Source organism: Neocloeon triangulifer, unplaced genomic scaffold, assembly GCF_031216515.1.
Source record: "Neocloeon triangulifer isolate White Clay Creek 2 clone unplaced genomic scaffold, ASM3121651v1 ptg000009l, whole genome shotgun sequence".
Lineage (NCBI taxonomy): Eukaryota > Metazoa > Arthropoda > Insecta > Ephemeroptera > Baetidae > Neocloeon > Neocloeon triangulifer.
Window position 1 is genome coordinate 3,264,242 of NW_026775551.1, and position 23,807 is coordinate 3,288,048.

Sequence of the window (23,807 nt, forward strand, 5' to 3'; positions counted from 1 at the left end):
CGCGGAGTCAGGTATCGCGCGCCGCAGGTAAAAGTAGGTTACGGAGGTCGCTCTCGGATAATAATTTCACTTTCAAGCAGATCCTCGTCGAGCCATGTCGTGTCTGAACGGTCGGCGCCCGTCGTAGACTGAGCGTGAAGAATCCGCCCCAGCGCCCTTCGCATTTTAAGGCAGGTGAGTGCGATTCGAAAAATTCAGGAAACGCCAATTTCTGCGACCGAGAGAGAGCAGAAAGAAAGAAAGAGAGGCCGCAGTGCTGCTTCCCAAGGGCCATGGATCGCTTCGTCCGTGCGCGCCTTTTACTTTCCGCCCAAGTGATGCAACCCGCCGACCCGATCGTTCAATCAATTATCTCCGTCGCGATCCTTACAGAGAATCTCCCTGGCTTTTACCTGATGGCTGCTGCGAATGGTACATTTTTGATTATTTTTAACTTTACCCAAGAGAGGAAGTCGAGCCTTGGATCTATTGAAAGCATGACATTGCTCCTCTCTGACGCCGCGCGTGTCTATGTTTTTGCGTGAAGAGCGCGGCCTTCGTCAGAAGTGGTTTTGTTTCCTGCTGCAATCAGTTTTACTATATTCATAAAACACACAGCTTTCAATGAATAATCGCTCTTTTCTTAGAATTAAAAACAAAAGTAAAGGTTGTAGCTTTTTTGTACAACGTGCAAATCTAAAATTAACTCATAATATTACAATTATAAGCAGCCCAAATATTCAGAAACTTCGCTTTAACCTTGAGACAAAGAATTCAGAACGAATTTTAATTATAAACTTAAAATTTGAGCTCAATCTGTAGCATATTTTTTTTTTTTCATATCGCATCTTCTATAAAAAGCGTGCACGAGAGGCCTATAAGACCAACACACTTATTCTTAGAGCTTAGTTTAAACCTTAAATGATTTTATTTGAAGTGAGAAAGAGTTCCTAATTTTAGGACACACAACAAAGCTAAAAGTAACTTAAAAAGCAAGCCGAATTGAAAGTTAATAATTAAGTGAAGTCTGAATTGACCGATAGATTTAAAATAAAATAAACAATTTATGTTTCTATTTGTGTTAAAAAAAAAACGTAGTGAAACTAAATTTTATTTTAAATTCAATCAGAGTAAAAACAAGTAAAAAGTTATAGAGCAAGCCAGAATTATGAATTATTTTAAAGGCCCTAACTAAACAAATGAGCAAAAACTCGTTTTACAGGTCTGGATATGTTTTACAGCAGACAACTTTTAATTGCAAAAAATTATTTTGTGAATATAAAATGCCATTTATTGGCAAACCATTAATCTATACAATTCTTAAATAATTAGAGTTTTAAAATCATGCATTTGAAATATCATAAAAGAAAATCTTTGTTAGAAATTTTTTGGTTGCGTTCTTTCAAAAGCTTTTATTATATAAAAAACACGAGATCATTTCACAGTTCGCATTCTGATTACATAATAACGTCAGCGTTGAAATGACAGCCGACGATTTTTGCCTTTTTTAACAAAACCGAAAGCGCAAGAAGTCGATGTTTATTCTCCTAATAAGCAAAACAATTATGTCGCACGATTTGCCTCCTCGGTATAGAGTAATGTAAACATGTTTGATTGTATAATACGTGTGGTCTCAATACTCATGCATATTCACTGTTGTTGTCGCTCTGGAAGTGATAATCGCGCGCGCTATAGAATTAAAATGTATGCGCCGTACGTCATCATAAATGATAACATTTGCGTTCTCGACTCGTAATAATTCTGAACAAGTTCCGAGGAGAAAACAAACCTCTTTCACGATAATAGTTAGGTGAGTGGTTTTGTGTGAGAAAGAATTAGAGTTTTTAGTAATTTTGACACATGCAAAGCAACAAACACCAAAGTCCTTCACCTTGCATCACCAAAGCAGACGCCCTTTGATAAGAAATCGCCCACCTCTCTTATCAACCCTGGCCTATCATCGCTGCTAATGATCAATAATACAATGAACTGCCAGGGAGTTAACAGTGCAAATTTTCTTATCTGCAAAATATATTTAGTCAGCCTGCAGCTTACGGATTCACGAGAAGTCAAATCCCCGCGCTCTCCTTCAAAATTTAATAAGAATATTTCATATATTTTTTATCTAAATGTTAAAAAACCTGCAATTTATCCGGCGCAAACGTGAGTGCTAAATGGAATAATGGTTTTCATTTTTAATTCAATGCCAAATGATATTTTACTGTCAATGATGATTTGTGCCAATGATGAATTTTTTATGAAAATATATATAGGACGTCAATTTTGTTTGGCCTTTGTGAATGAAACTGGCAATAAATCAATGAGATGCTGATTAGCGAGTCTTTTGTTCGCAGGGGAAGAATTTTTGCCAGGCTCGCCGCCGCCAGTGGCAATGAACGCCGATCATGAGTCAGAGAAAAGTGCCTCCGCTTCGATCCAAGACACTGAGACGTGGGAGAAGAACAAGAAGTTCACCGTGTACAAGGTTGCGGTGAGAAAAGGCAATGCCAGTTGGTTCATTTTTCGCCGATACAACGAGTTCTCAAAGTTATGTGAAATAGCCAAGAAACAGGTAATCATCTAATTTATTCAATAAATTCCGTAAAAATAAAAAAAAATGCGCTGTTGAAAATTTGGAAATTTCAAATCATGTAAAATTTGTTTGAAGAAATTAACACTCGAGGAGATGATCAGGGGAATGAAGAAAGGGCTTTTCCTTGTTGCAAAAATTGCTTTTATTAAAAAACAAAACGACTTCTTTGATTTTTGATCAGGGGTTGCTAGAAAAATATAAAAAATCAGCAAAATTGAAAAACACCACAATTTAAACTATAAATTCCAATCTTAAAAACTAACTTGTATGTTAAAATGTGGAGCTTTTCAATTTTTGCATTTTTTGTTTTTTGCTCATGAAATAGATTGGAAACCGTGACCGAATTTGAGCCGTTTTGTTTTCTTAATAAAAGCAATTTTTACAACAAACGAGAAGAAGCCCGATCTCTTCATTTCTATTTGGACAAATAAATAACAATAATTCAATTTAAAATTTAATATTTTGATAATTATTTTTTAAGTTTTCAAATCTCTTAAATAATAAAAAAATGGATTTTAGGCACCTCATTTACAATTGAAAATGCCAGGAAAAAAGTTTTTCGGCAACAATATGGAGCCAAAATTAGTGGAGGCGCGGAGAGAGGCTTTGGATGATTTCATTCAAAAAGTGATGAACGACGAGCGACTCATGCACACGTAATTATATTTACACTTTGATGGATAATAAATAATTTTTGGCATTAAAAAATAAATCACTTTTAGTCGTGAGGTGCGAGACTTTTTCCAACTCGATCAAAAGCATGTAGAAGATTTGGTGACCTCGGAGGACCTCATGAGCACCGATGACTGTGATTCTGGCAAGGGCTCAACCAAGGGCAGCAATAGCAGTGGCGGAAGCTGCGAAATGGAAAAAGCTCCGACCCCTTTGAATTTGGGACCAACTGAGCGCCGACAGTGAGTTTCAAAAATTAATACCGTTGAAAAAATTTAATTTTGTATTTTTTCCAGTGTCAAACCGTCCCACTTTGAGTTTCTGAAGGTGATTGGAAAAGGTAGTTTCGGGAAAGTTCTGCTGGCCAAGCACAAGGAGGAGCAAACATTCCACGCAGTCAAAGTTTTGCAAAAGACTTTGATTGTGAAAAGGAACGAAACCAAGCACATCATGTCTGAGCGCAACGTCTTGCTGCAGAACATTAAGCACCCATTCCTAGTCGGTCTGCACTACAGTTTCCAAACCACAGACAAATTATACTTTGTTCTCGACTACATCAACGGAGGAGAGGTGAAAAATAATAATTTTTTTTAAATTTAATTATTTATTCAAAACTTGAATACCAGCTTTTCTTTCACCTTCAAAAAGAGAGAACGTTTTCTGAGTCGAGGGCCAGATTTTATTCGGCAGAAATTTCGTCCGCCTTGGGTTACCTGCACAGCCGGCAAATCATATACCGTGACCTGAAACCGGAAAACCTTCTTTTGGACAAGGATGGTCACGTGGTTCTGACCGATTTTGGTTTGTGCAAGGAGGGCCTTAGAGAATCAGACACAACAGACACATTTTGCGGAACGCCTGAGTATTTGGCACCCGAAGTTATAAAAAAATTGGTAAAAAGAAAAATTTTACCTTTTGTGTGATTTAATTAACGCTCAATTTATTGAATAGGCCTACGACCGATCAGTGGATTGGTGGTGTTTGGGAGCCGTCCTCTATGAAATGCTCTACGGCCTGCCTCCTTTCTACAGCAGAAATACTTCTGAAATGTATCACAACATTTTGCACAAGCCCTTAAAACTGCGCACCACTGTGTCGGACAATGCTAGGGACATTTTAGCCAGAGTAAGAATTTTATTTTTTTTTATTCTTAAGCAAAATCTAAAAAAAGAGAACTAGTTGTTGCAAAAAGAGCCGCAGAATAGGCTTGGAGGCGGCAAAGCCGACGTCCAAGACATCATCAAGCACCCGTTCTACAAAAGCATCAACTGGGATGATCTGCTTAACAAAAAAATCCCACCCCCATTCAACCCCAACGTGGTGAGATAAAATTTTTTCTTTCAAATATTCGGATTTTTACTGTATTTTTTATTCCAATTTAAGAAAGGGTCCATGGATCTGAAGAATATCGACCCCGAGTTTACCAAAGAGCCAGTGTCATCGTCGGTCGGGCGATCGCAGAATGGAGCTGTACTGTCCGCCAGTGTCAAAGAAGCAGACTCTGCTTTTGAAGGGTTTTCGTACGCACCACCCCTTGAAGAATTCTAAACCACGCCACGGAAACATCTAGCTCTCTATTACGCAGCGCCGCTCAAATTAAGTTAGCAAGTTAATCTTAATTGCTGATAAAATCTACCCACAAGGCTTGTTAACCCTTTATTAACATTTCCTTTTGTATTTATGTAACATTTTTTTTTAAACAGATACCAATGTGATGAGACCACTCAAAATTAAAAATTTGGTCAATTTTATTCTAACTCCAATGTTAAATTAAAAGTTACAAATGAATTCATCGCGCCATTTTTAAGTAAATCTAGTTAGTTCCTGTTGACTGTTCAAAAACTTAGGAATGACACTTTGATGAAAATGAATACCGAAGTCTGCAATTTTGTATTTTTAAGTTTTTAACCGATTTTGTATTGAAAGTTTGTAAATATTATACCTCATTTAAAAAGTCTTTATCTCAAAAGCACATCGCCTTGTGTTAAATTATTGTTAAATTAAATAATCCGTTTTCAATATTAAAACATTTCATATATTTTTATTTTAACTAATCCACTATATTAGTAACTCCAAAAACTGGTTAAAATATAGACTTTTTGATATAGTTGATCAAATAAGCATTAATTATCACAAGTTAGGAGAAATATATCAATTAACGCTAAAATTTATGCGGAAATTAATTTTAATCGATTTAGACCTGGAATTTGGAAATATCACAAAAACAGTGAGCCAAGCCTGGGTTTTGATATTATTCTGGTTTTTTAATTAAATAAAGTTTCATAGAATCAAGAGCCACAAATTTGAAACGGAGCTAGAATGTCTGGCTAGCAAATTAATTAAATTTAGCCGTAAAATAATTTTTTAATCAATTTAGACCTGGAATTTGGAAATATCACGAAAACAGTGAGCCAAGCCTGGGTTTTGATATTATTCTGGTTTTTTAATTATATAAAGTTTCATAGAATCAAGAGCCACAAATTTGAAACGGAGCTAGAATGTCTGGCTAGCAAATTAATTAAATTTAAGCGTAAAATAATTTTTTAATCAATTTAGACCTGGAATTTGGAAATATCACAAAAACAGTGAGCCAAGCCTGGTTTTTGATATTATTCTGGTTTTTTAATTAAATAAAGTTTCATAGAATCAAGAGCCACAAATTTGAAACGGAGCTAGAATGTCTGACTAGCAAATTAATTAAATTTAAGCGTAAAATAATTTTTTAATCAATTTAGACCTGGAATTTGGAAATATCACGAAAACAGTGAGCCAAGCCTGGGTTTTGATATTATTCTGGTTTTTTAATTAAATAAAGTTTCATAGAATCAAGAGCCACAAATTTGAAACGGAGCTAGAATGTCTGGCTAGCAAATTAATAAAATTTAAGCGGACAACAATTTTTAATCGATTTAGACCTCGAATTTGGAAATATCACAAAAACAGTGAGCCAAGCCTGTGGGTTTTGATATTATTCTGGTAATTTAATTGAATAAAGTTTCATAGAATCAAGAGCCACAAATTTGAATCGGAGCAAGATGTCTAGCTAGCAAATTAATAAATTTTAAGCGGACAACAATTTTTAATCGATTTAGACCTCGAATTTGGAAATATCACAAAAACAGTGAGCCAAGCCTGGGTTTTGATATTATTCTGGTATTTTAATTGAATAAAGTTTCATAGAATCAAGAGCCACAAATTTGAAACGGAGCTAGAATGTCTGACTAGCAAATTAATTAAATTTAAGCGTAAAATAATTTTTTAATCAATTTAGACCTGGAATTTGGAAATATCACGAAAACAGTGAGCCAAGCCTGGGTTTTGATATTATTCTGGTTTTTTAATTAAATAAAGTTTCATAGAATCAAGAGCCACAAATTTGAAACGGAGCTAGAATGTCTGACTAGCAAATTAATTAAATTTAAGCGTAAAATAATTTTTTAATCTATTTAGACCTGGAATTTGGAAATATCACGAAAACAGTGAGCCAAGCCTGGGTTTTGATATTATTCTGGTTTTTTAATTACATAAAGTTTCATAGAATCAAGAGCCACAAATTTGAAACGGAGCTAGAATGTCTGGCTAGCAAATTAATAAAATTTAAGCGTAAAATAATTTTTTAATCAATTTAGACCTGGAATTTGGAAATATCACGAAAACAGTGAGCCAAGCCTGGGTTTTGATATTATTCTGGTTTTTTAATTATATAAAGTTTCATAGAATCAAGAGCCACAAATTTGAAACGGAGCTAGAATGTCTGGCTAGCAAATTAATTAAATTTAAGCGTAAAATAATTTTTTAATCAATTTAGACCTGGAATTTGGAAATATCACGAAAACAGTGAGCCAAGCCTGGGTTTTGATATTATTCTGGTTTTTTAATTATATAAAGTTTCATAGAATCAAGAGCCACAAATTTGAAACGGAGCAAGAATGTCAGGCAATCAAATTAATAAAATTTAAGCGTAAAACATTTTTTAATCGATTTAGACCTGGAATTTGGAAATATCACAAAAACAGTGAGCCAAGCCTGGGTTTTGAAATTATTCTGGTTTTTTAATTAAATAAAGTTTCATAGAACCAAGAGCCACAAATTTGAAACGGAGCTAGAATGACTGGCTATCAAATTAATTAAATTTAAGCGTAAAACATTTTTTAATCGATTTAGACCTGGATTTTGGAAATATCACAAAAACAGTGAGCCAAGCCTGGGTTTTGATATTATTCTGGTTTTTTAATTAAATAAAGTTTCATAGAATCAAGAGCCACAAATTTGAAACGGAGCTAGAATGACTGGCTATCAAATTAATTAAATTTAAGCGTAAAACATTTTTTAATCGATTTAGACCTGGAATTTGGAAATATCACAAAAACAGTGAGCCAAGCCTGGGTTTTGAAATTATTCTGGTTTTTTAATTAAATAAAGTTTCATAGAATCAAGAGCCACAAATTTGAAACGGAGCTAGAATGACTGGCTATCAAATTAATTAAATTTAAGCGTAAAACATTTTTTAATGGATTTAGACCTGGAATTTGGAAATATCACAAAAACAGTGAGCCAAGCCTGGTTTTTGATATTATTCTGGTTTTTTAATTAAATAAAGTTTCATAGAATCAAGAGCCACAAATTTGAAACGGAGCTAGAATGTCTGGCTAGCAAATTAATTAAATTTAGCCGTAAAATAATTTTTTAATCAATTTAGACCTGGAATTTGGAAATATCACGAAAACAGTGAGCCAAGCCTGGGTTTTGATATTATTCTGGTTTTTTAATTATATAAAGTTTCATAGAATCAAGAGCCACAAATTTGAAACGGAGCTAGAATGTCTGGCTAGCAAATTAATTAAATTTAAGCGTCTGATTCTTTCTGTTTTCACATACCCCGCCCAAAGTTGAAGATATCGATATGAGATTTTCACCACTTCACCATCTTAGTTAGAAAGCGACTTTCCTAAATTTTTGACTAAAAATTTTCAAAATTGCGGGTTTTACGGGACATTTTGGAAAAACAAAAAAACGTGATTATCTCAGCTTCTAGTGGTCGTAGAACAATTTTCCGGGTACGGCTGAACTCGTCTTAGCAAGTTCTACAACTTTGCTGTTGAATGTAAAATTTTAGGTCAAAGGTCAAGGTCATTTTTGGTGACCTGAAATTTTCAAACTCAAATTTGAAAATGTGCTGCATGATGAAAATCATTTTTGAGATTGCCATTCGATTTATCATGAAATTTTACGTATTATATGTCAAAATTGCGATGTTGGTATTTTTAGTTTAATTTAAATAAAAATAAGAATATTAAAAAACGTGGTTTTTTGCACCTCGGCAGGCAGTGTCAACAATATAATCGTCTGTAACTTTTGTTCTGATGATTTTAGGTACAAAGTGGTTATGACCAAAGTTAATCTCCACGTCAAGACCAATCGATTGGTGTATATGTCAATGACCTTTAGTGACCTTGAGGTCAAAGGTCACCCAGGTCGGTGACCTGGGGTCACACGACCTAAATGTGTGATACGTACTTAGAAAGGTCTTGTCAAGAGGATAATTTTAGTCACCAAGTTTTTTACTTTACGTCTACTACAAATCGAATAATTATAATTTTTCCTAATTAAACGCAGAAGTTTCGGTAAAATTTATTGGATTTTAGAGATTACTCGCTTTGTGGTAGACGTATAGTAAAAAACTTAGTGACTAAAATTATTTTCTTGACAAGACCTTTCTAAGTACGTATCACACATTTAGGTCGTGTGACCCCAGGTCACCGACCTGGGTGACCTTTGACCCCAAGGTCACTAAAAGTCATTGACATATACACCAATCGATTGGTCTTGACGTGGAGATTAACTTTGGTCATAACCACTTTGTACCTAAAATCATCAGAACAAAAGTTACAGACGATTATATTGTTGACACTGCCTGCCGAGGTGCGAAAAACCACGTTTTTTAATATTCTTATTTTTATTTAAATTAAACTAAAAATATCAACATCGCAATTTTGACATATAATACGTAAAATTTCATGATAAATCGAATGGCAATCTCAAAAATGATTTTCATCATGCAGCACATTTTCAAATTTGAGTTTGAAAATTTCAGGTCACCAAAAATGACCTTGACCTTTGACCTAAAATTTTACATTCAACAGCAAAGTTGTAGAACTTGCTAAGTCGAGTTCAGCCGTACCCGGAAAATTGTTCTACGACCACTAGAAGCTGAGATAATCACGTTTTTTTTGTTTTTCCAAAATGTCCCGTAAAACCCGCAATTTTGAAAATTTTTTGTCAAAAATTTAGGAAAGTCGCTTTCTAACTAAGATGGTGAAGTGGTGAAAATCTCATATCGATATCTTCAACTTTGGGCGGGGTATGTGAAAACAGAAAGAATCAGACAAGCGTAAAATAATTTTTTAATCAATTTAGACCTGGAATTTGGAAATATCACAAAAACAGTGAGCCAAGCTTGGTTTTTGATATTATTCTGGTTTTTTAATTAAATAAAGTTTCATAGAATCAAGAGCCACAAATTTGAAACGGAGCTAGAATGTCTGGCTAGCAAATTAATTAAATTTAGCCGTAAAATAATTTTTTAATCAATTTAGACCTGGAATTTGGAAATATCACGAAAACAGTGAGCCAAGCCTGGGTTTTGATATTATTCTGGTTTATTAAATAAATAAAGTTTCATAAAATCAAGAGCCACAAATTTGAAACGGAGCTAGAATGTCAGGCAATCAAATTAATAAAATTTAAGCGTAAAACATTTTTTAATCGATTTAGACCTGGAATTTGGAAATATCACAAAAACAGTGAGCCAAGCCTGGGTTTTGATATTATTCTGGTTTATTAAATAAATAAAGTTTCATAAAATCAAGAGCCACAAATTTGATACGGAGCTAGAATGTCTGGCTAGCCATTTAATAAAATTTAAGCGTAAAACATTTTTTAATCGATTTAGACCTGGAATTTGAAAAAATAAAAAAAAAACAGTAAGCCAAGCCTAGGTTTTGATATTATTCTGGTTTTTTAATTAAATAATGTTCCAAAGAATCAAGAGCCTCAAATTTGAAACGGAGCAAGAATTTGTGGCTAGCAAATTAATAAAATTTAATCGGAAAACATTTTTAATCGATTTAGACCTGGAATTTGGAAATATCACAAAAACAGTTAGCCAAGCCTGGGTTTTGATATTATTCTGGTTTTTAATAAAATTTGGAGAAAAATCACTATTTCAAAGCGGCCTCTAATTATTTTATAAGAGTCCATCAGATATTAAATGTATTGAAGGTACTAAATCGTTCAAAAAGGCGTGACTCACGCCCGGACAGGGCCCACGGGCAGTCGGGCCCAACCCTGATGGGCCACGGCCCAATTTAACATTGGTCTTATGGGGAAAGTTAGAGTGCGCCGCCGAACTGGGCCGCGCTTCATTAATGATATCGCCCTGTTGGCTGCGGAGCCCCAGTCCGGCCTTGCGTGAGCATGAGCTTATACTAGTTTTCGAACTAATAAATGTTATATATTAAATCAAATCAAATTGTTCTATTGGTCCAAAAATTAAAACTGGCGGAAATTGAAGCTAATGACATAAACTTTCCAATGGTAGACTTTTTTTAATTTTTTCCAAAATAGTTTCTCCATTTGGCTATATTGTAAATTATATATTTAGTCGCCCCTGTAAAGTGTAAAGTATGCAATTGAATTTTTCCACAAAAATGTCTAAAAATAGTTAATGAGCTACATTTTTTCCTAAACCACGGACAAAATCCAAGGGATTCTTTTTTGAGAAAAATAGCTTTAAAAAATTAAAATGATATCAGTGAACTTGAGCTTTGACATAGAACATTTTGGTCGACAGGAAAGTTGTACAAAATAAAAAATTAACGCATAATTATGATGTAAACCAGATGTAAACCGCATTGCTATAAACTCAATAGGAGCAAAGATGTACGCAATTTTGTTTTAAAAAAAACCGGATTTTTAAAAAAAAAGTAGTAGAAGTGCTCGAAATTTTAAATCCAAAATTTAGTCAGAGACTCCTCTTATTTAACCATACGTGAAAACTGTGATGATTGCGGTAACACAAAAGTTTGCAACAATTTGGAGTCAAGAGTCAATTATTCATGATCCGTCCCGGCTAAAGTTTAATCATGTATAAATTAGAGTATGAAAATATTTTTATATAAATGTATAATTATTATCATATTCAAAAGTTTATTTTTAAGGACTCCTTATTGACATAGTCAAAGCAAGTCTTCACAACAATGGTGATTGAAATTTCCAATTGTCATTCAACAATCGCAAAAATCTGTTTATATTGTTGCAAGGACTGATTTGACTATGTCAATAAGAAGTCCTTAAAACCTATGCATGGTATAATGATTAAATATAAAGGCATTGTTGAATCTTTTTATAACAATGTAAACCCTCTACTAAAGTAAAAAGGTGAAAATATTCTAAGGAGCATTGTTGCAAAGTTTTCAAAGAACATAAAGAATTTCATCGAAAGCAAACATGAATCCTGAAAAGAAAGAAGGGCTTCTTAAGCAGGTCGAGTTTCTCAAACCATCCTTGGACTCGCAGATTCCTAAAATACTAGACAGGAGCATAACCGATTCCGAATTTGAGAAGCACTTGGCGGCGCTGAGTCCAGCGGTCAACTTGCTCAAAGTAGTTCTTGAGGAACTGGAGAGAATGAAGTCTGCACCCGCCATGATCACGCCGACCCTGAGCAGCTCCAGCGGCGCAAAAAGTACTTCAGGCGCACCTCAGACAACAAGTGCCGGCGCCACAGCACCCGCCGTGACCACGCCAGCCCTGAGCAGCTCCAGTGGCGCAAAAAGTTCTTCAGGCGCACCACAGACGACAAGTGCCACCACCACAGCACCCGCCGTGACCACGCCAGCCCTGAGCAGCTCCAGTGGCGCAAAAAGTACTTCAGGCGCACCACAGACGACAAGTGCCACCACCACAGCACCCGCCGTGACCACGCCAGCCCTGAGCAGCTCCAGTGGCGCAAAAAGTACTTCAGGCGCACCTCAGACAACAAGTGCCGGCGCCACAGCACCCGCCGTGACCACGCCAGCCCTGAGCAGCTCCAGTGGCGCAAAAAGTACTTCAGGCGCACCACAGACGACAAGTGCCACCACCACAGCACCCGCCGTGACCACGCCAGCCCTGAGCAGCTCCAGCGGCGCAAAAAGTACTTCAGGCGCACCACAGACGACAAGTGCCACCACCACAGCACCCGCCGTGACCACGCCAGCCCTGAGCAGCTCCAGCGGCGCAAAAAGTACTTCAGGCGCACCACAGACGACAAGTGCCACCACCACAGCACCCGCCGTGACCACGCCAGCCCTGAGCAGCTCCAGTGGCGCAAAAAGTACTTCAGGCGCACCTCAGACAACAAGTGCCGGCGCCACAGCACCCGCCGTGACCACGCCAGCCCTGAGCAGCTCCAGTGGCGCAAAAAGTACTTCAGGCGCACCACAGACGACAAGTGCCACCACCACAGCACCCGCCGTGACCACGCCAGCCCTGAGCAGCTCCAGCGGCGCAAAAAGTACTTCAGGCGCACCACAGACGACAAGTGCCACCACCACAGCACCCGCCGTGACCACGCCAGCCCTGAGCAGCTCCAGCGGCGCAAAAAGTACTTCAGGCGCACCACAGACGACAAGTGCCACCACCACAGCACCCGCCGTGACCACGCCAGCCCTGAGCAGCTCCAGCGGCGCAATAAGTACTTCAGGCGCTCCTCACCCTGGACTCCAAACCTCTGCAGCGACGCTTCCAGCGGATGATACTATTGAAATGGAAGTCGAAATTGCAAAGTAATTATTATTTTATATAGCACAGTGTGTTTTCTGCACACGTCACTACACCCTTAAGACTAACAGAATACAGAATTCCAATTTTTTTTTGAAAAGTCTAACAAATGAAATTTTTTTGAATCTGATCGAGTAAACAAAAAATATAATTAAATTATTTTTCAGGCAAAAGTTCTACATTCTTTCCACCGTATCAGACCAGAGCAAGCAGAGCGTCGAGAAAAAGGAATTTGAGGCCATCAGGAAGAAATTTTCTAATGATGAGGTTTACGTCACCTGTGCGGCCAATGGGCTCTCGAACAACTGGAAATGCGGCAAGTGATTTTCTTTAAATTTAATTTTCAATAAACAATTGAATATGTAAGAAAAGCGTGTATTTGCATGATATCACAAAATACGCAAAACTAAAAATATAATTTTTGTAGGTCAAAGTGCACGAGACCAACTGATGAAATTCGCCAAAGACAGCGAGGTGATATTTTTGGAAACCGTCAGCCAGGACGCCAAGCAGCTGGGTAAAATGGCAGATTTCTCAAACTCAATATACGGCAAGAAAATCTCAAGGTGTCAGTTTAAAGGCATTCCGTATTCTTTCCTTCTCGCATATGCTATCAGCAAGGAAATGCCTGTGAATTTTGAGACTAGTAAGGATAAAATTCATTTTATTGGTGAACATTTCCACCATCAAAAGTTGTTTCACAGGTAAGGCCGACTTGCTTTGCTTGGTGATTGAAGAGAAGGCGAGAATGTACGAGGATGAAGTCACCCAGCAGGCCTACCTGAATTATGCCAAAGCTCAAGTGTCAAAAATGACAAGCGACACCCTTGCATTGTTGGAGGAGAAATGGTTTGAGATCGAGAAAAAGGTTGACATATGAAGCACAATTTAAAAGAATTTTCTTAAAATTCTCATCTGAATTTTGTAATATTTTACAGACCCTCGAGGCGCAGAAGGAGCTCTCGGACAAGTTTACCCTTTTGGCCCTAAGGGAGTTGGAGGTGACAAAGAAGGAGCAATTGCTGAGGCATGCGATTTATGACGTCAAGCTGGAGCAGGCCAAGCAGCAAGAACAAAGCAGAAAGCGCCAAAGACAGCAAGAGATTGAGGAGTTTAATTGCCAGTCACGCCAGTGCAAAAGATTTCGCTAGAGGATGAACAATTTATGTTTATATTTATTTATTTTTATATGTTTATATTTATTTATTTTTATATGATTATATTTATGTTTGTATATATTTATATTTTATATTTTTATTGCGCTGTAAATATATTAGTAAATTTAGAGATTCGTACCACTCTTGTTCTGGAGGTGCCAAAGTTTCAAATGAATTCATCTCGCCATTTTTAAAGAAAATCTAGTGAGTTCCTGCTGACTGTTAAAATACTTAGGAATGACACTCGTTTAAAATGAATTTTGAAGTCTGCAATTTCGTACTCTTAAGTTTTTAACCGATTTTATATTTAAACCTCATATGAAAAGCCTTCATCTGAAAAAGCACAGCGCCTTGTGTTAAATTATTGTTAAATTAAATAATCCGTTTTTCAATAATAAAACGTTTAATATACTTTTATTTTAAAATATCCACTATCAGCAACTACAACGACTGGTTAACATTGAGACTTTTTGATATAGTTGATCAAATAATCATTAATTATCACAAGTTAGGGGTAAAAAATTAGTAATGGAATGAGAAGTTTTCAAAGGGAATGGGTAAAAAATGGGACCGGAAAACTTAAGTCGTTAACAAAAAAAAGGTTATTAGAAAAATAACATATAATACTTTAAAATCTAGTTTAAAGGGGCAACTTTTGAGAAAATAAATACGATCACTTGCTCTTTTCCGCGCATTCGAAATTCCAAAACCTTTGAATCAAGGCTCGTAAAATGCTTCCTGGCACTTGCTGGTGTCTTTTGACGAGATCCTCAATTGACGAGGCCACCTGAGCAAGTCTCAGTTTTATAAATTGCCAATTCGACAAGAAAAAAAAAATGAAAAAAGGAACAACTTAGCACTTACCTTATCTCTGATTTCCTCAGGCGATAGAGATTGGTCGTAAGGGATGGGCTTGCCGACAAATGTCTTCAATTTTACAGGAAAGCCACCATAAACGGGGACAATGGGCAGTTTGCACCACAGGTACAGCTTCAGCCAGTATTTCTTGCCCCAGCTGACGCTGCGGAATGCCTCACGCAGGTTTTGTGTGAAAATTGGAATGATTGGCTAGAACAATGAATTAACTTTTATTAACCAAGAGGAAAAATTAGCAGAGAGTATTTTTTCATGAAATTTACTTAAAAAATTTGAAAGAATCCTCATTGAATGGTTGTTGAGAGACAATTAAAAGTTGTTTTTTTTTAAAAAATACCTACCACTTTTGCTTCATGTGCTACTTTTGCAAAGCCAAGCCGCTTCCTCCACATGACATGATAAAAAGAGTCACCAAACTGAGCTTCGTAGACTCCTCCAGGCGCAATGGCTAACATGTTGTTATCTCTAAGTATGGCGGAGCACGTCTGCACCGTGCCCGGGATCACCTTCAGTGCTTCGGCAATTATAGGCCAACCTTTTCATTAACAGAGAAGCAGATGTAAAAAGACAAAAAATATTATCATGGCCGTCAATCTACCAGGAAGACTGAAGAGGAAATTATCGGCAACTGTGTGGATAAGTCTGTTCTTGAGAATTAAAGTCTTGGCGACGAAATAGTAAATGTCTATTGGAATTGCACCGTGGTAATACACTATCAAGGCAGGACTGTCCTCTGGCAAGTTTTCCAGTCCTTCGATTTCATATCCTTTAAAATTTAGAAAATTTCAATTGATTAATAAGTAATTTTTAAACAAATAATTCGTTACCATGCCACAACCAGCCATGGGCGTCCCAAATTGCAGCCACCGTGTATCTTGCTCCATCCCAAAAGTCTCGTTCGTAGGCGGCTCGAAGTCTTTGCCTGTATAAGTTTTAATTTTAGATCAATATAATGATTATAATTTAAGTTTCAAACCTGTGAAGTTTGTAAATGTACAAAATCAATGATGTCATGTAGAAGAGAACACCTATGGTCATTGGCAGGAGGAATGTAATGACTAAGGGCGTGAGCAGCCACCAGAGCCACAAATAAAAGTCCAAATCGATATATTGCACTGAAGATTCAATCAAAAATTATGCTTCATTACTTGTTTTGTTTTGTAAATAAACTCACCAATAATTCCTTCCACGTAGAGGGTGGCATTTTTGATAAGCTCCAACCGTTCCAGCATAATTAATTAAATATGCGCACACCAGCGTGTTTGGGCAACGACACCTTGGCTATCTACAAGAAAATATTAAATATGTATAAGTAAAAATGGGAAGCTTTCACATGATTATATTGTACAGTTTAGTGAGCAAAACAGAAAAGATAAAAAGTAGAAGGGATTTATTTGAGTGGAAAACAACGCACTTTCGTCAACACCATACCTATCACACAGCTTATGTGTACGTTATGTATTGCACAAGAGAAGTTGGAAAAAAAACGTTTTATATTATGATAATGCCGAGGGAAAAAATTAAATTTCTATCATCGCGATGGGCCATGATTAAATTGAGCGAAACGCATTCGAGTAACGTCGCACTTACCTGACCATCACATTTGCACCGATCGTACGACTGGTCAACGAAAGAAACTGCTTTATTTTTAGTCACAAGTTTCAATGACCCTGTCCCCTGCCCTTGTGTATGTTAAAACTTTGTTTTTCTGCAACAGCTGGTGCACGCAGCTCTGCAAGTGGGGTAAAAGAAAGGAGCTTGCACACTTTAATAGATATTTAATTATTACTGAGATAATTTAATCTTTTTTCAAGATTTTTAACTTATATTTTATAAATTATTAATGTAAATATTAAAAAATATGAAAATATTTCCACCAATCCACTCTTAATGCAAAGTCCGTAGAAATATATTGTTCTACTTTTCTTACACCCCTCTCACACACTTCCGCATTTTTCGGCAGTTCCCGGCGCTGAAAGCGGCAAAAGCGCCGATTGATTGTCGCAAAATTTTCCGCTTTTCCGACGCCGGCAGACCACACGGATCTTCTGGGATTGCGGACTTTTCCTCAGCTCGCTTCATTCACAGTCTGTGGTATCAAGCCCTTGGAAAAGCGTTGCGGAACCGAAATTCTCAAGGCCACCGACAGACGAGCTGTTTTTTACCGCCACAAGCGCCATTTTTTACGCAAGGCAGACGAGTGCGACGCTAAAATTCAAACCACCGGCCGACTTTTTGACACCCCAAACCGAATTTTGAGCACGATGAAGAGTCGCCTGCATGGCATAAACTTGGCTTTCCAGAAATATCAGTGAAAATGGTCAAAACAAGGCGCGGGGACGCGAGCCTGGATGATTCGGAAATGCCCGTCATTGACAACAACGCCAGACCGGATTCTGAAGAAGTGAGTTGTCATTTTATCTTTCTAGAATTTCTCCATCAAAATTTATTTTTTGTAGGAAGAGGAACCCATTTATGAAGCTCGGCGAAGTCGGCGGCAAAGAGCGACTCCAAGTCGCGATCTGGGCGAACGTCGGAGAGGTAAAGGATTAGAAACTTGCTGGAGACTTTTATTTTCAATCAAAAAGGCAGTCAAGCGTAAAATCAATTTTTTGTTTTGTATTGTTGTTTCCAAGACAGCTATTTTTGTTTGACAATTAAGTATTTTATCTTAAGAATTAATCAGAGTTGTAATAATCCCTTTTTTCTAATTATCTAGAGCGAGTGTTGAGACCGAGACGCTCTCGCTACGTCATAGTGAACAAAGTAGATCTTAGTGAGGACTCTGAAGATGACCACAGACTTGCCACTGAAGACAGAATCACGGAGGACTCGTCTCCAATTGTCCACCGCAAAGGAAAGCGGCAGCGACGAAAAATCATTTTGCACGAGACTGATCCCAGTTCGGCTGAAGAAGAGGATGGTGTTGAGCTTGCCCGAAGATCTCACCGACGTGTGAGGGGCCATAAGTATACACCTAGCAAGTCTTTCGCTCTTAGGAGCATATCCAATGGTGACTCTGGCCTGAGAAGAAGCGGACGCGAGCGCAAGTTAAGGTATTAATCTAAATTTTCATTCATGGTTTCAACCAGTTTCAATGTTCTGATTTCAGAAACTATTTTTTTTTTCATGGAGGAATTTCCATGTAAATTTGATAAATTAAGTCCATCTAAAATCTCCCATTATTAAAACATTGAGAATCAATAGAAACAAAATTTCCATTTAAATCAAAATTTATTCAAAGTAATTGTTTTGCTATCGTCTGGAAGATTAAGAATTAAAATATTACCTTTCCTGCACAATTTTTAAGAAAAATTTCTCCTCAATTATCTTTACATCGATATTCACCACCTTCATTTTTTTTAGATACTCATCATTCAATGATTCCTGGATCATCGAGGGACAGGTTGAAAGCAGCTACCATCGCAGGCTGCGGCATGATGACTCAGAAGTTCGAGCCCACTGCGCTGTACGAAGGAGAGCAAGAATCAAGCATGACGGTGATGTGGAGGAAGAAGACGAAGAGGAGGAAGTTATTGCTAAAGTGGACCCAGCTCCAAGGAGGTCAAGACGAGTTCAGGTTAAGACTGAGTTGGGAGATAGTTATGCTGCAGATGATATTGAAAAGCCTGAGGAAGATGCTGAAAAAGAAGAAGAAACTGTTGATATGATTGAAGAAGATGACAAGGATGACAATGAGAATGCTGAGAAAAAAGGAGGTGATGAGGTAGGTTTGCTTAAGGGTTCATTATTGGCATAGGCGGGATACATTTTTAAAACATAGTATCTAATCTTCTTCCAATAATTGCAAAAAATTGGCTTATTGTTGCAAGGGCTTGATTTAAATATGTTCTGGAGACGTGTATTTGATGATAAAAAATATTCCTCTGCAGGACATGTACACAAGAGTGAAGCAAAAACGGAGGACTAGACAGCTACAGACTGCAAGCTACGAGGTCCGACAACTGAGGGGTGATAAACGAAACATAAGTAAGAAAATTTCTAGTAAAAAGGTTTTTATGCTAATCTTGACTTTGATAATTAGTCACAAGTGGTGATGAGTCTGGCAGCTCAGATGACAACGACAGGCCACCATCTCCCAGGAAAGGTTACCATCTGAGGCAAAGACGACCTCCACCTCCAATATTCCAAATGCAAGGTATGTCTTTTCTTTGTTTTGGAAATGAGCAGATTTTTCTCATTTGTCTATAATTTTGTCTTAAATGCCTGATAGTGTGGAAATAGCGCATCTTTTAAATAATTTTCATTGAACAATTCCTTGCTTTAAAAAGCTGCTTAAAATGTGGAATTTTTATTTATGAGAAGCATATTTGTGTTGTTACCGAGCATTTCACATATGCCAAATAAGAGATCAAGCAACAATCAAATTGTGTTCCATCGTAGCAATTATGAAAAGTTTAAATTATTTATTTATTCAGTAATGATTTTATCCTAGAGCCAAGTCGCAGATCTGCCAGGAAAATGAACCGCAGCCGATATGGAAAAGCCAGTTCTACATCCTCCTCGTCAGACTCTGAATACAAGATGAAAAAAAGCAGAAAGTAATGGCTAAAGATCCCTGATCAAATGTTCAAGTTATTGATTTTTCTGTTCATTGTTTAGCCGATGTGTGTCTGTTAACTTTTCGAAAGACAAGTCGAGGGGTGACAAAAAGAAAATTCTGGCAGACACTGACCCAATGGAGATTAATCCTGACATCAGGTTCACAAGTGTCGGAGGGCTGCACGATCATGTGAACGCTTTGAAAGAAATGGTGGTCTTCCCCATGCTGTACAGTGAGGTGTTTGACAAATACAGTGTCACTCCACCTAAAGGAGTCCTTTTCCACGGACCTCCTGGTAATAGAAAAATTATAAATCTTATGCAAAATGTTAATATTTTTTTTTTACTTAGGCACTGGTAAAACGCTACTTGCACGAGCGCTTGCTAACGAGTGCAGCCAGGGTAGCTCCAAAGTAACATTTTACATGAGGAAGGGTGCTGACTGTTTGAACAAGTGGGTTGGTGAGTCTGAACGGCAGTTGCGGCATCTTTTTGAACAGGTTTGTTTAGCAAAGTTAAAAGACGGTTTTAAAATTTGTAATATAAAAATAAATTTTGATGAATTCAGGCCTACGAGAATCGTCCGTCTATTATTTTCTTTGATGAACTTGACGGCCTTGCTCCTGTGCGCTCTCACAAGCAGGATCAAATACATGCATCAATTGTGTCAACACTTCTTGCACTCATGGATGGACTGAAAGACAGGCGTGAAATTATCGTCATTGGTGCTACCAATCGAATTGATTCTATTGACCCTGCTCTTCGCCGACCAGGCAGATTTGATCGAGAGCTCTTCTTCCCTCTGCCAGCTGTGAAGGTCAGCAAACTATTTTCTGTACTCTTTCAGGTAATTTTTGATAATTTTTTGTGTGTGTGCGTGAACATCAGGAACGTGAAGAAATCCTGCGTATTCACACATCCAAGTGGGAGCAGAACCCAACGCCTGAGCTCATCACAACCCTTGCCCAGTCCTGCGATGGATTTTGTGGCGCTGACTTAAAAGCGCTGTGCACAGAGGCTGTGCTGCAAAGTCTGCGTCGCCGATACCCTCAGATCTACAAGTCCTCCAGCAAACTCCTTCTTGACACGGAACAAGTTCAAGTAACCAAAGAAGACTTTATGCGAGCCAAAGTTGGCATTGTGCCAGCTGCCCAGAGGATGTCCAAGTGCCCTGGGAGGAAGCTTCCTCAGTTTGTTAGCAACTTGCTTCGTCCTGAGCTGGAACGAGCTATAAGCTTCCTGGCAAAACAGTTTCCTCACGTCAACATGGTGTCTGCGACAGAGTAAGTGATCAATTCAAAAGACTTAAAACTCAAATTAAAGATTTTTAGCGATTTTTTTTTCTCAAATCGCAAATATTTATCTCCCTTTTGACTAAATTGTTATTGAATTGAAACAATCTACCATTGTTCAGTTGCAAACTGCTTCCTGCCAATGTGCCGAATCCTCGTCTCCTTATCACTGGAAACAAGCACCAGCCCCAGAGCAACCACATTGCCCCAGCCATTCTGCAACGCATGGAGCACGTTACTGTGCATTCTCTTGAGATGAGCAGTCTTTTCGGCAGTCCAGGCGCGACCGGCGAGGAAGTTTGCATCAACCTCTTCAGGGAAGCCCATCGCCAACTTCCAGCTGTGATCTACATCCCCAACATTGACAGATGGTGGCACCGAGTGTCTGATACTGTCAAGGACCTATTCTTGGAAAAACTCGATAGCATCGAGCCAACCACTGCCATTCTAATTCTAGCAACTGCTAATTGTGTGCTGGATTGCGACGATATGCCAGAGGAGGTAAATTAATGTTAAACTATTACACATTTGGATCTGATTTGGATCATAACATGAATACAAGTTAAAAAAAATTTTTGTGAAAATGTCAGATATTATCAACCGTGCATCTATTATACATATTATTTTTTAGGTCCAAGAAATCTTTAGCCCTTTTAGAGAAGAAGTCTTTGAGATGGAAAATCCTGGAGAAGAGGAGAGAAAACAATTTTTCTCTCCCTTGTTCACTGAGAAACCTTACGAACTTCCGCCAGCTACAAAAGACGAGAAGGGTAATAAAATAATTTTATAATCAAGAACATACTAAACAATGATTCTTAAATTTCTGTGTTAGATGCTGAGTTGGAAGTGCTGCCATTGGCGCCCCCACCAGAGCCAAAGAAGTTGACTGAGAAGGAGGAAGAGACGCTCCGGAAAACTGAGGAGCACTCTCTCCGAGAGTTGCGGATATTTCTGCGCCAAACTCTTGACAAGTTGTGCCGCATGAAAAGGTGCTTGTGTTGGTTTATGAAAGGTTTATCCCTGAATAATGATGGTTAATTTTTGCAGTTTCTCCATATTCATGAATCCAGTGGACGAGGAAGAAGCACCAGACTACTACGACATTATAAAAAACCCAATGGACCTGAGCACAATCAGAGAAAATATCGACAAACATTTGTACAATTCTGCTGAAGACTTTCTCAAAGACGTAGACTTAATCAGTCAAAACTGCTTGGAATACAACTCGGATAGGAACCTGCGAGCTGTGGCAAACAACTTCAGCGATTCTGTGAAGGCCATAATAAAGGCTGAGATGGACACAGACTTCGAGGAGGAGTGCAAGAAGATTTCAGAAGCACGCAAGAAAAGAAAGTTTAACCCTCAAAAGCATTTGCTCAACTACAGCTTTGTTGCCCCTGAAAAAAGCAAGCCAAACAGAGACAAGACTGAAGGGGAAAATACAGGTTTGATGCTTATTAAAACCAGTGTTTTCCGGCAAAATTAATTCTTTAAATTTAGATGTTCCTGTTGAACAAATCTCCCTACCCAATGGAAATGCTGACAGCAAAGAAGGTTTTTATTCAATATAAGTTGCCTTTCTCCGTCTTTATTCTATATTATTCAGTTGTTGAGCCATCATCACCTCAAAAGTCGACGAGCACCCCACAAACTCCAGAGACCCGACATACGGCCAAGAAGAGGAAGAGCAAATGGTCGTCGGGCGTGATCAATAAGAACAAGAAGAAGAAAGCCGAGAGCAAGGACCAGGCAAACGAATCTCTCAATTTGGAGAATGATACAAGTCTGCTAGATATTTCAATGACCTCTACCAGCAGTAAAATTTCCCCTGTCAAAACCCCTGGCAAAGGCAGTTCCCCTCGTCTGTCTGCTTCAAAGGTACTAAAATTTATCATCTACTGAGTAATGCTGATTTAAGACTTGATTCTAATCCCCGCAGGAATGCCCGGTGATGACTGAAACCAAGGAAGTTGTGGAGAGCATCATAAGCGCCACAGAGGAAGCTGCCACCAAGGCTGCCGAGGAAGATGAAAAAGTGCTCAAGGTCAACAAGGAAATGCTAGACAAGCTGCTGGAGCAAACTCTGCAGATCACAGAGGACGTGCCATTTGCACTTCTCTTAGACCTCCACAGCCAAATCAACAAGATTGTGCAAAAGTACTCTACTCTGTTCGACCGAACAAATCTGCACAAGGTTTGAATACTTTTTCAACGTGTGGTTCTTTGATTAATTTTTTTTTCTGTACAGGACATTGATGTCGTTCTAAAAAAATTCAACTCGGTGATCAGCAAACTGCAATGAAGAAAGATAATAATGAACCTCTCTATTAATTCTCAGGAACGTTATAGATGAAAACGCTGGACTTACTATTTCAATTTTGCAGATCGTTGCCTTGAATGAAGTCTATTTTTTAATATTATATGTATCTGGCTTATCACACTTTTAAGTTTTCCTAGCCATGTGGATAAGAATGTGTACACAATTTTGGCTACGGAAAGTCCATTCACTGTATCATGATAAGCAGCCGTCACTTGAACGGTTCATTTCAAATAATTTCTGTTCTTAGCAATATACACTTAAAATCAAACCAATACTTAGCCAGTGCTTCTCAACATTATGAATAATTTTGTTCATTTTTTCCAATAAAAAAAAATCAAAATAAAGCAATTGTTTTAATTAGCCATTTAAAATATATATATAAATTGAAAAAAAAAAATTTTTGTAATAATTTTTTTTAGCAACAATTATAAAAAATATCATATAATTATACATACATAAAACAAAATGGTATTGAATTTTTTTTACATTGGAAATTACATGTTTTTACATAAATGATCCAAATAGGAATTTTT

The 23,807-nt window shown here is 37.6% G+C and overlaps 5 protein-coding genes across 9 annotated transcripts; 4 read left to right on the forward strand and 1 right to left on the reverse strand.

Annotated features, from left to right (window-relative positions):
• The first annotated feature begins 56 nt into the window (after positions 1–56).
• Positions 57–5,273, forward strand: LOC132195401 (serine/threonine-protein kinase Sgk1-like). 5 transcript variants are annotated; one of them, XM_059617362.1, is made up of 9 exons: positions 57–174; positions 2,334–2,551; positions 3,092–3,228; positions 3,295–3,486; positions 3,541–3,814; positions 3,871–4,137; positions 4,196–4,369; positions 4,424–4,564; positions 4,628–5,273. In XM_059617362.1, the coding sequence occupies exons 2-9, from the start codon at positions 2,372–2,374 to the stop codon at positions 4,790–4,792; spliced, it is 1,530 nt and encodes a 509-aa protein (XP_059473345.1). In that variant the 5' UTR covers positions 57–174; positions 2,334–2,371; the 3' UTR covers positions 4,793–5,273. The 5 variants fall into 5 exon arrangements, with proteins under 5 accessions (XP_059473345.1, XP_059473346.1, XP_059473343.1 ...); XM_059617363.1 differs by having other exon boundaries at positions 82–170; XM_059617360.1 differs by lacking the exon at positions 57–174 and adding an exon at positions 245–411.
• A 6,479-nt stretch (positions 5,274–11,752) lies between these two features.
• On the forward strand, positions 11,753–13,390 carry LOC132195485 (uncharacterized protein C2orf16-like). Its single transcript, XM_059617505.1, has 3 exons — positions 11,753–11,908; positions 11,974–12,980; positions 13,234–13,390. Exons 1-3 carry the CDS (start codon positions 11,753–11,755, stop codon positions 13,388–13,390), a joined length of 1,320 nt encoding a protein of 439 aa, XP_059473488.1.
• On the forward strand, positions 13,159–14,570 carry LOC132195596 (uncharacterized). Its single transcript, XM_059617716.1, has 4 exons — positions 13,159–13,382; positions 13,494–13,712; positions 13,771–13,934; positions 14,005–14,570. The coding sequence occupies exons 2-4, from the start codon at positions 13,517–13,519 to the stop codon at positions 14,215–14,217; spliced, it is 573 nt and encodes a 190-aa protein (XP_059473699.1). The 5' UTR covers positions 13,159–13,382; positions 13,494–13,516; the 3' UTR covers positions 14,218–14,570.
• Positions 14,571–14,600: 30 nt separating this feature from the next.
• LOC132195594 (monoacylglycerol/Diacylglycerol O-acyltransferase) lies at positions 14,601–16,808 on the reverse strand. The gene is made up of 8 exons (XM_059617714.1): positions 16,690–16,808; positions 16,274–16,384; positions 16,076–16,214; positions 15,927–16,021; positions 15,698–15,865; positions 15,441–15,634; positions 15,088–15,291; positions 14,601–15,010 (listed from the first exon to the last, which is right to left on the reverse strand). The coding sequence occupies exons 2-8, from the start codon at positions 16,329–16,331 to the stop codon at positions 14,897–14,899; spliced, it is 972 nt and encodes a 323-aa protein (XP_059473697.1). The 5' UTR covers positions 16,332–16,384; positions 16,690–16,808; the 3' UTR covers positions 14,601–14,896.
• Positions 16,809–17,045: 237 nt separating this feature from the next.
• LOC132195571 (ATPase family AAA domain-containing protein 2-like) lies at positions 17,046–23,612 on the forward strand. The gene is made up of 19 exons (XM_059617664.1): positions 17,046–17,503; positions 17,559–17,640; positions 17,819–18,155; positions 18,466–18,826; positions 18,993–19,089; positions 19,145–19,258; positions 19,556–19,661; positions 19,723–19,958; positions 20,014–20,162; positions 20,231–20,479; positions 20,551–20,945; positions 21,077–21,455; positions 21,586–21,724; positions 21,787–21,943; positions 22,002–22,399; positions 22,455–22,508; positions 22,561–22,832; positions 22,894–23,148; positions 23,203–23,612. The coding sequence occupies exons 1-19, from the start codon at positions 17,417–17,419 to the stop codon at positions 23,254–23,256; spliced, it is 3,921 nt and encodes a 1,306-aa protein (XP_059473647.1). The 5' UTR covers positions 17,046–17,416; the 3' UTR covers positions 23,257–23,612.
• Positions 23,613–23,807: the final 195 nt, after the last annotated feature.

Coding starts and splice junctions, on each gene's coding strand:
- LOC132195485 (XM_059617505.1), top strand. CDS start 11,753: ATGAATCCTGAAAAGAAAGAAGGGCTTCTTAAGCAGGTCGAGTTTCTC. Junction 11,909..11,973: donor CAGCGGTCAACTTGCTCAAA/GTAGTTCTTGAG, acceptor GACCCTGAGCAG/CTCCAGCGGCGCAAAAAGTA. Junction 12,981..13,233: donor CAGCTCCAGCGGCGCAATAA/GTACTTCAGGCG, acceptor ATTATTTTTCAG/GCAAAAGTTCTACATTCTTT.
- LOC132195571 (XM_059617664.1), top strand. CDS start 17,417: ATGGTCAAAACAAGGCGCGGGGACGCGAGCCTGGATGATTCGGAAATG. Junction 21,944..22,001: donor AAGTTGTGCCGCATGAAAAG/GTGCTTGTGTTG, acceptor TAATTTTTGCAG/TTTCTCCATATTCATGAATC. Junction 23,149..23,202: donor ACCGAACAAATCTGCACAAG/GTTTGAATACTT, acceptor TTTTCTGTACAG/GACATTGATGTCGTTCTAAA.
- LOC132195596 (XM_059617716.1), top strand. CDS start 13,517: ATGAAATTCGCCAAAGACAGCGAGGTGATATTTTTGGAAACCGTCAGC. Junction 13,713..13,770: donor GCCTGTGAATTTTGAGACTA/GTAAGGATAAAA, acceptor GTTGTTTCACAG/GTAAGGCCGACTTGCTTTGC. Junction 13,935..14,004: donor GGTTTGAGATCGAGAAAAAG/GTTGACATATGA, acceptor AATATTTTACAG/ACCCTCGAGGCGCAGAAGGA.
- LOC132195401 (XM_059617360.1), top strand. CDS start 273: ATGGATCGCTTCGTCCGTGCGCGCCTTTTACTTTCCGCCCAAGTGATG. Junction 2,552..3,091: donor GTGAAATAGCCAAGAAACAG/GTAATCATCTAA, acceptor AATGGATTTTAG/GCACCTCATTTACAATTGAA. Junction 3,229..3,294: donor GACGAGCGACTCATGCACAC/GTAATTATATTT, acceptor AATCACTTTTAG/TCGTGAGGTGCGAGACTTTT.
- LOC132195594 (XM_059617714.1), bottom strand. CDS start 16,331: ATGCTGGAACGGTTGGAGCTTATCAAAAATGCCACCCTCTACGTGGAA. Junction 16,022..16,075: donor TACATTTACAAACTTCACAG/GTTTGAAACTTA, acceptor AAACTTATACAG/GCAAAGACTTCGAGCCGCCT. Junction 15,011..15,087: donor CTGAGGAAATCAGAGATAAG/GTAAGTGCTAAG, acceptor AGACTTGCTCAG/GTGGCCTCGTCAATTGAGGA.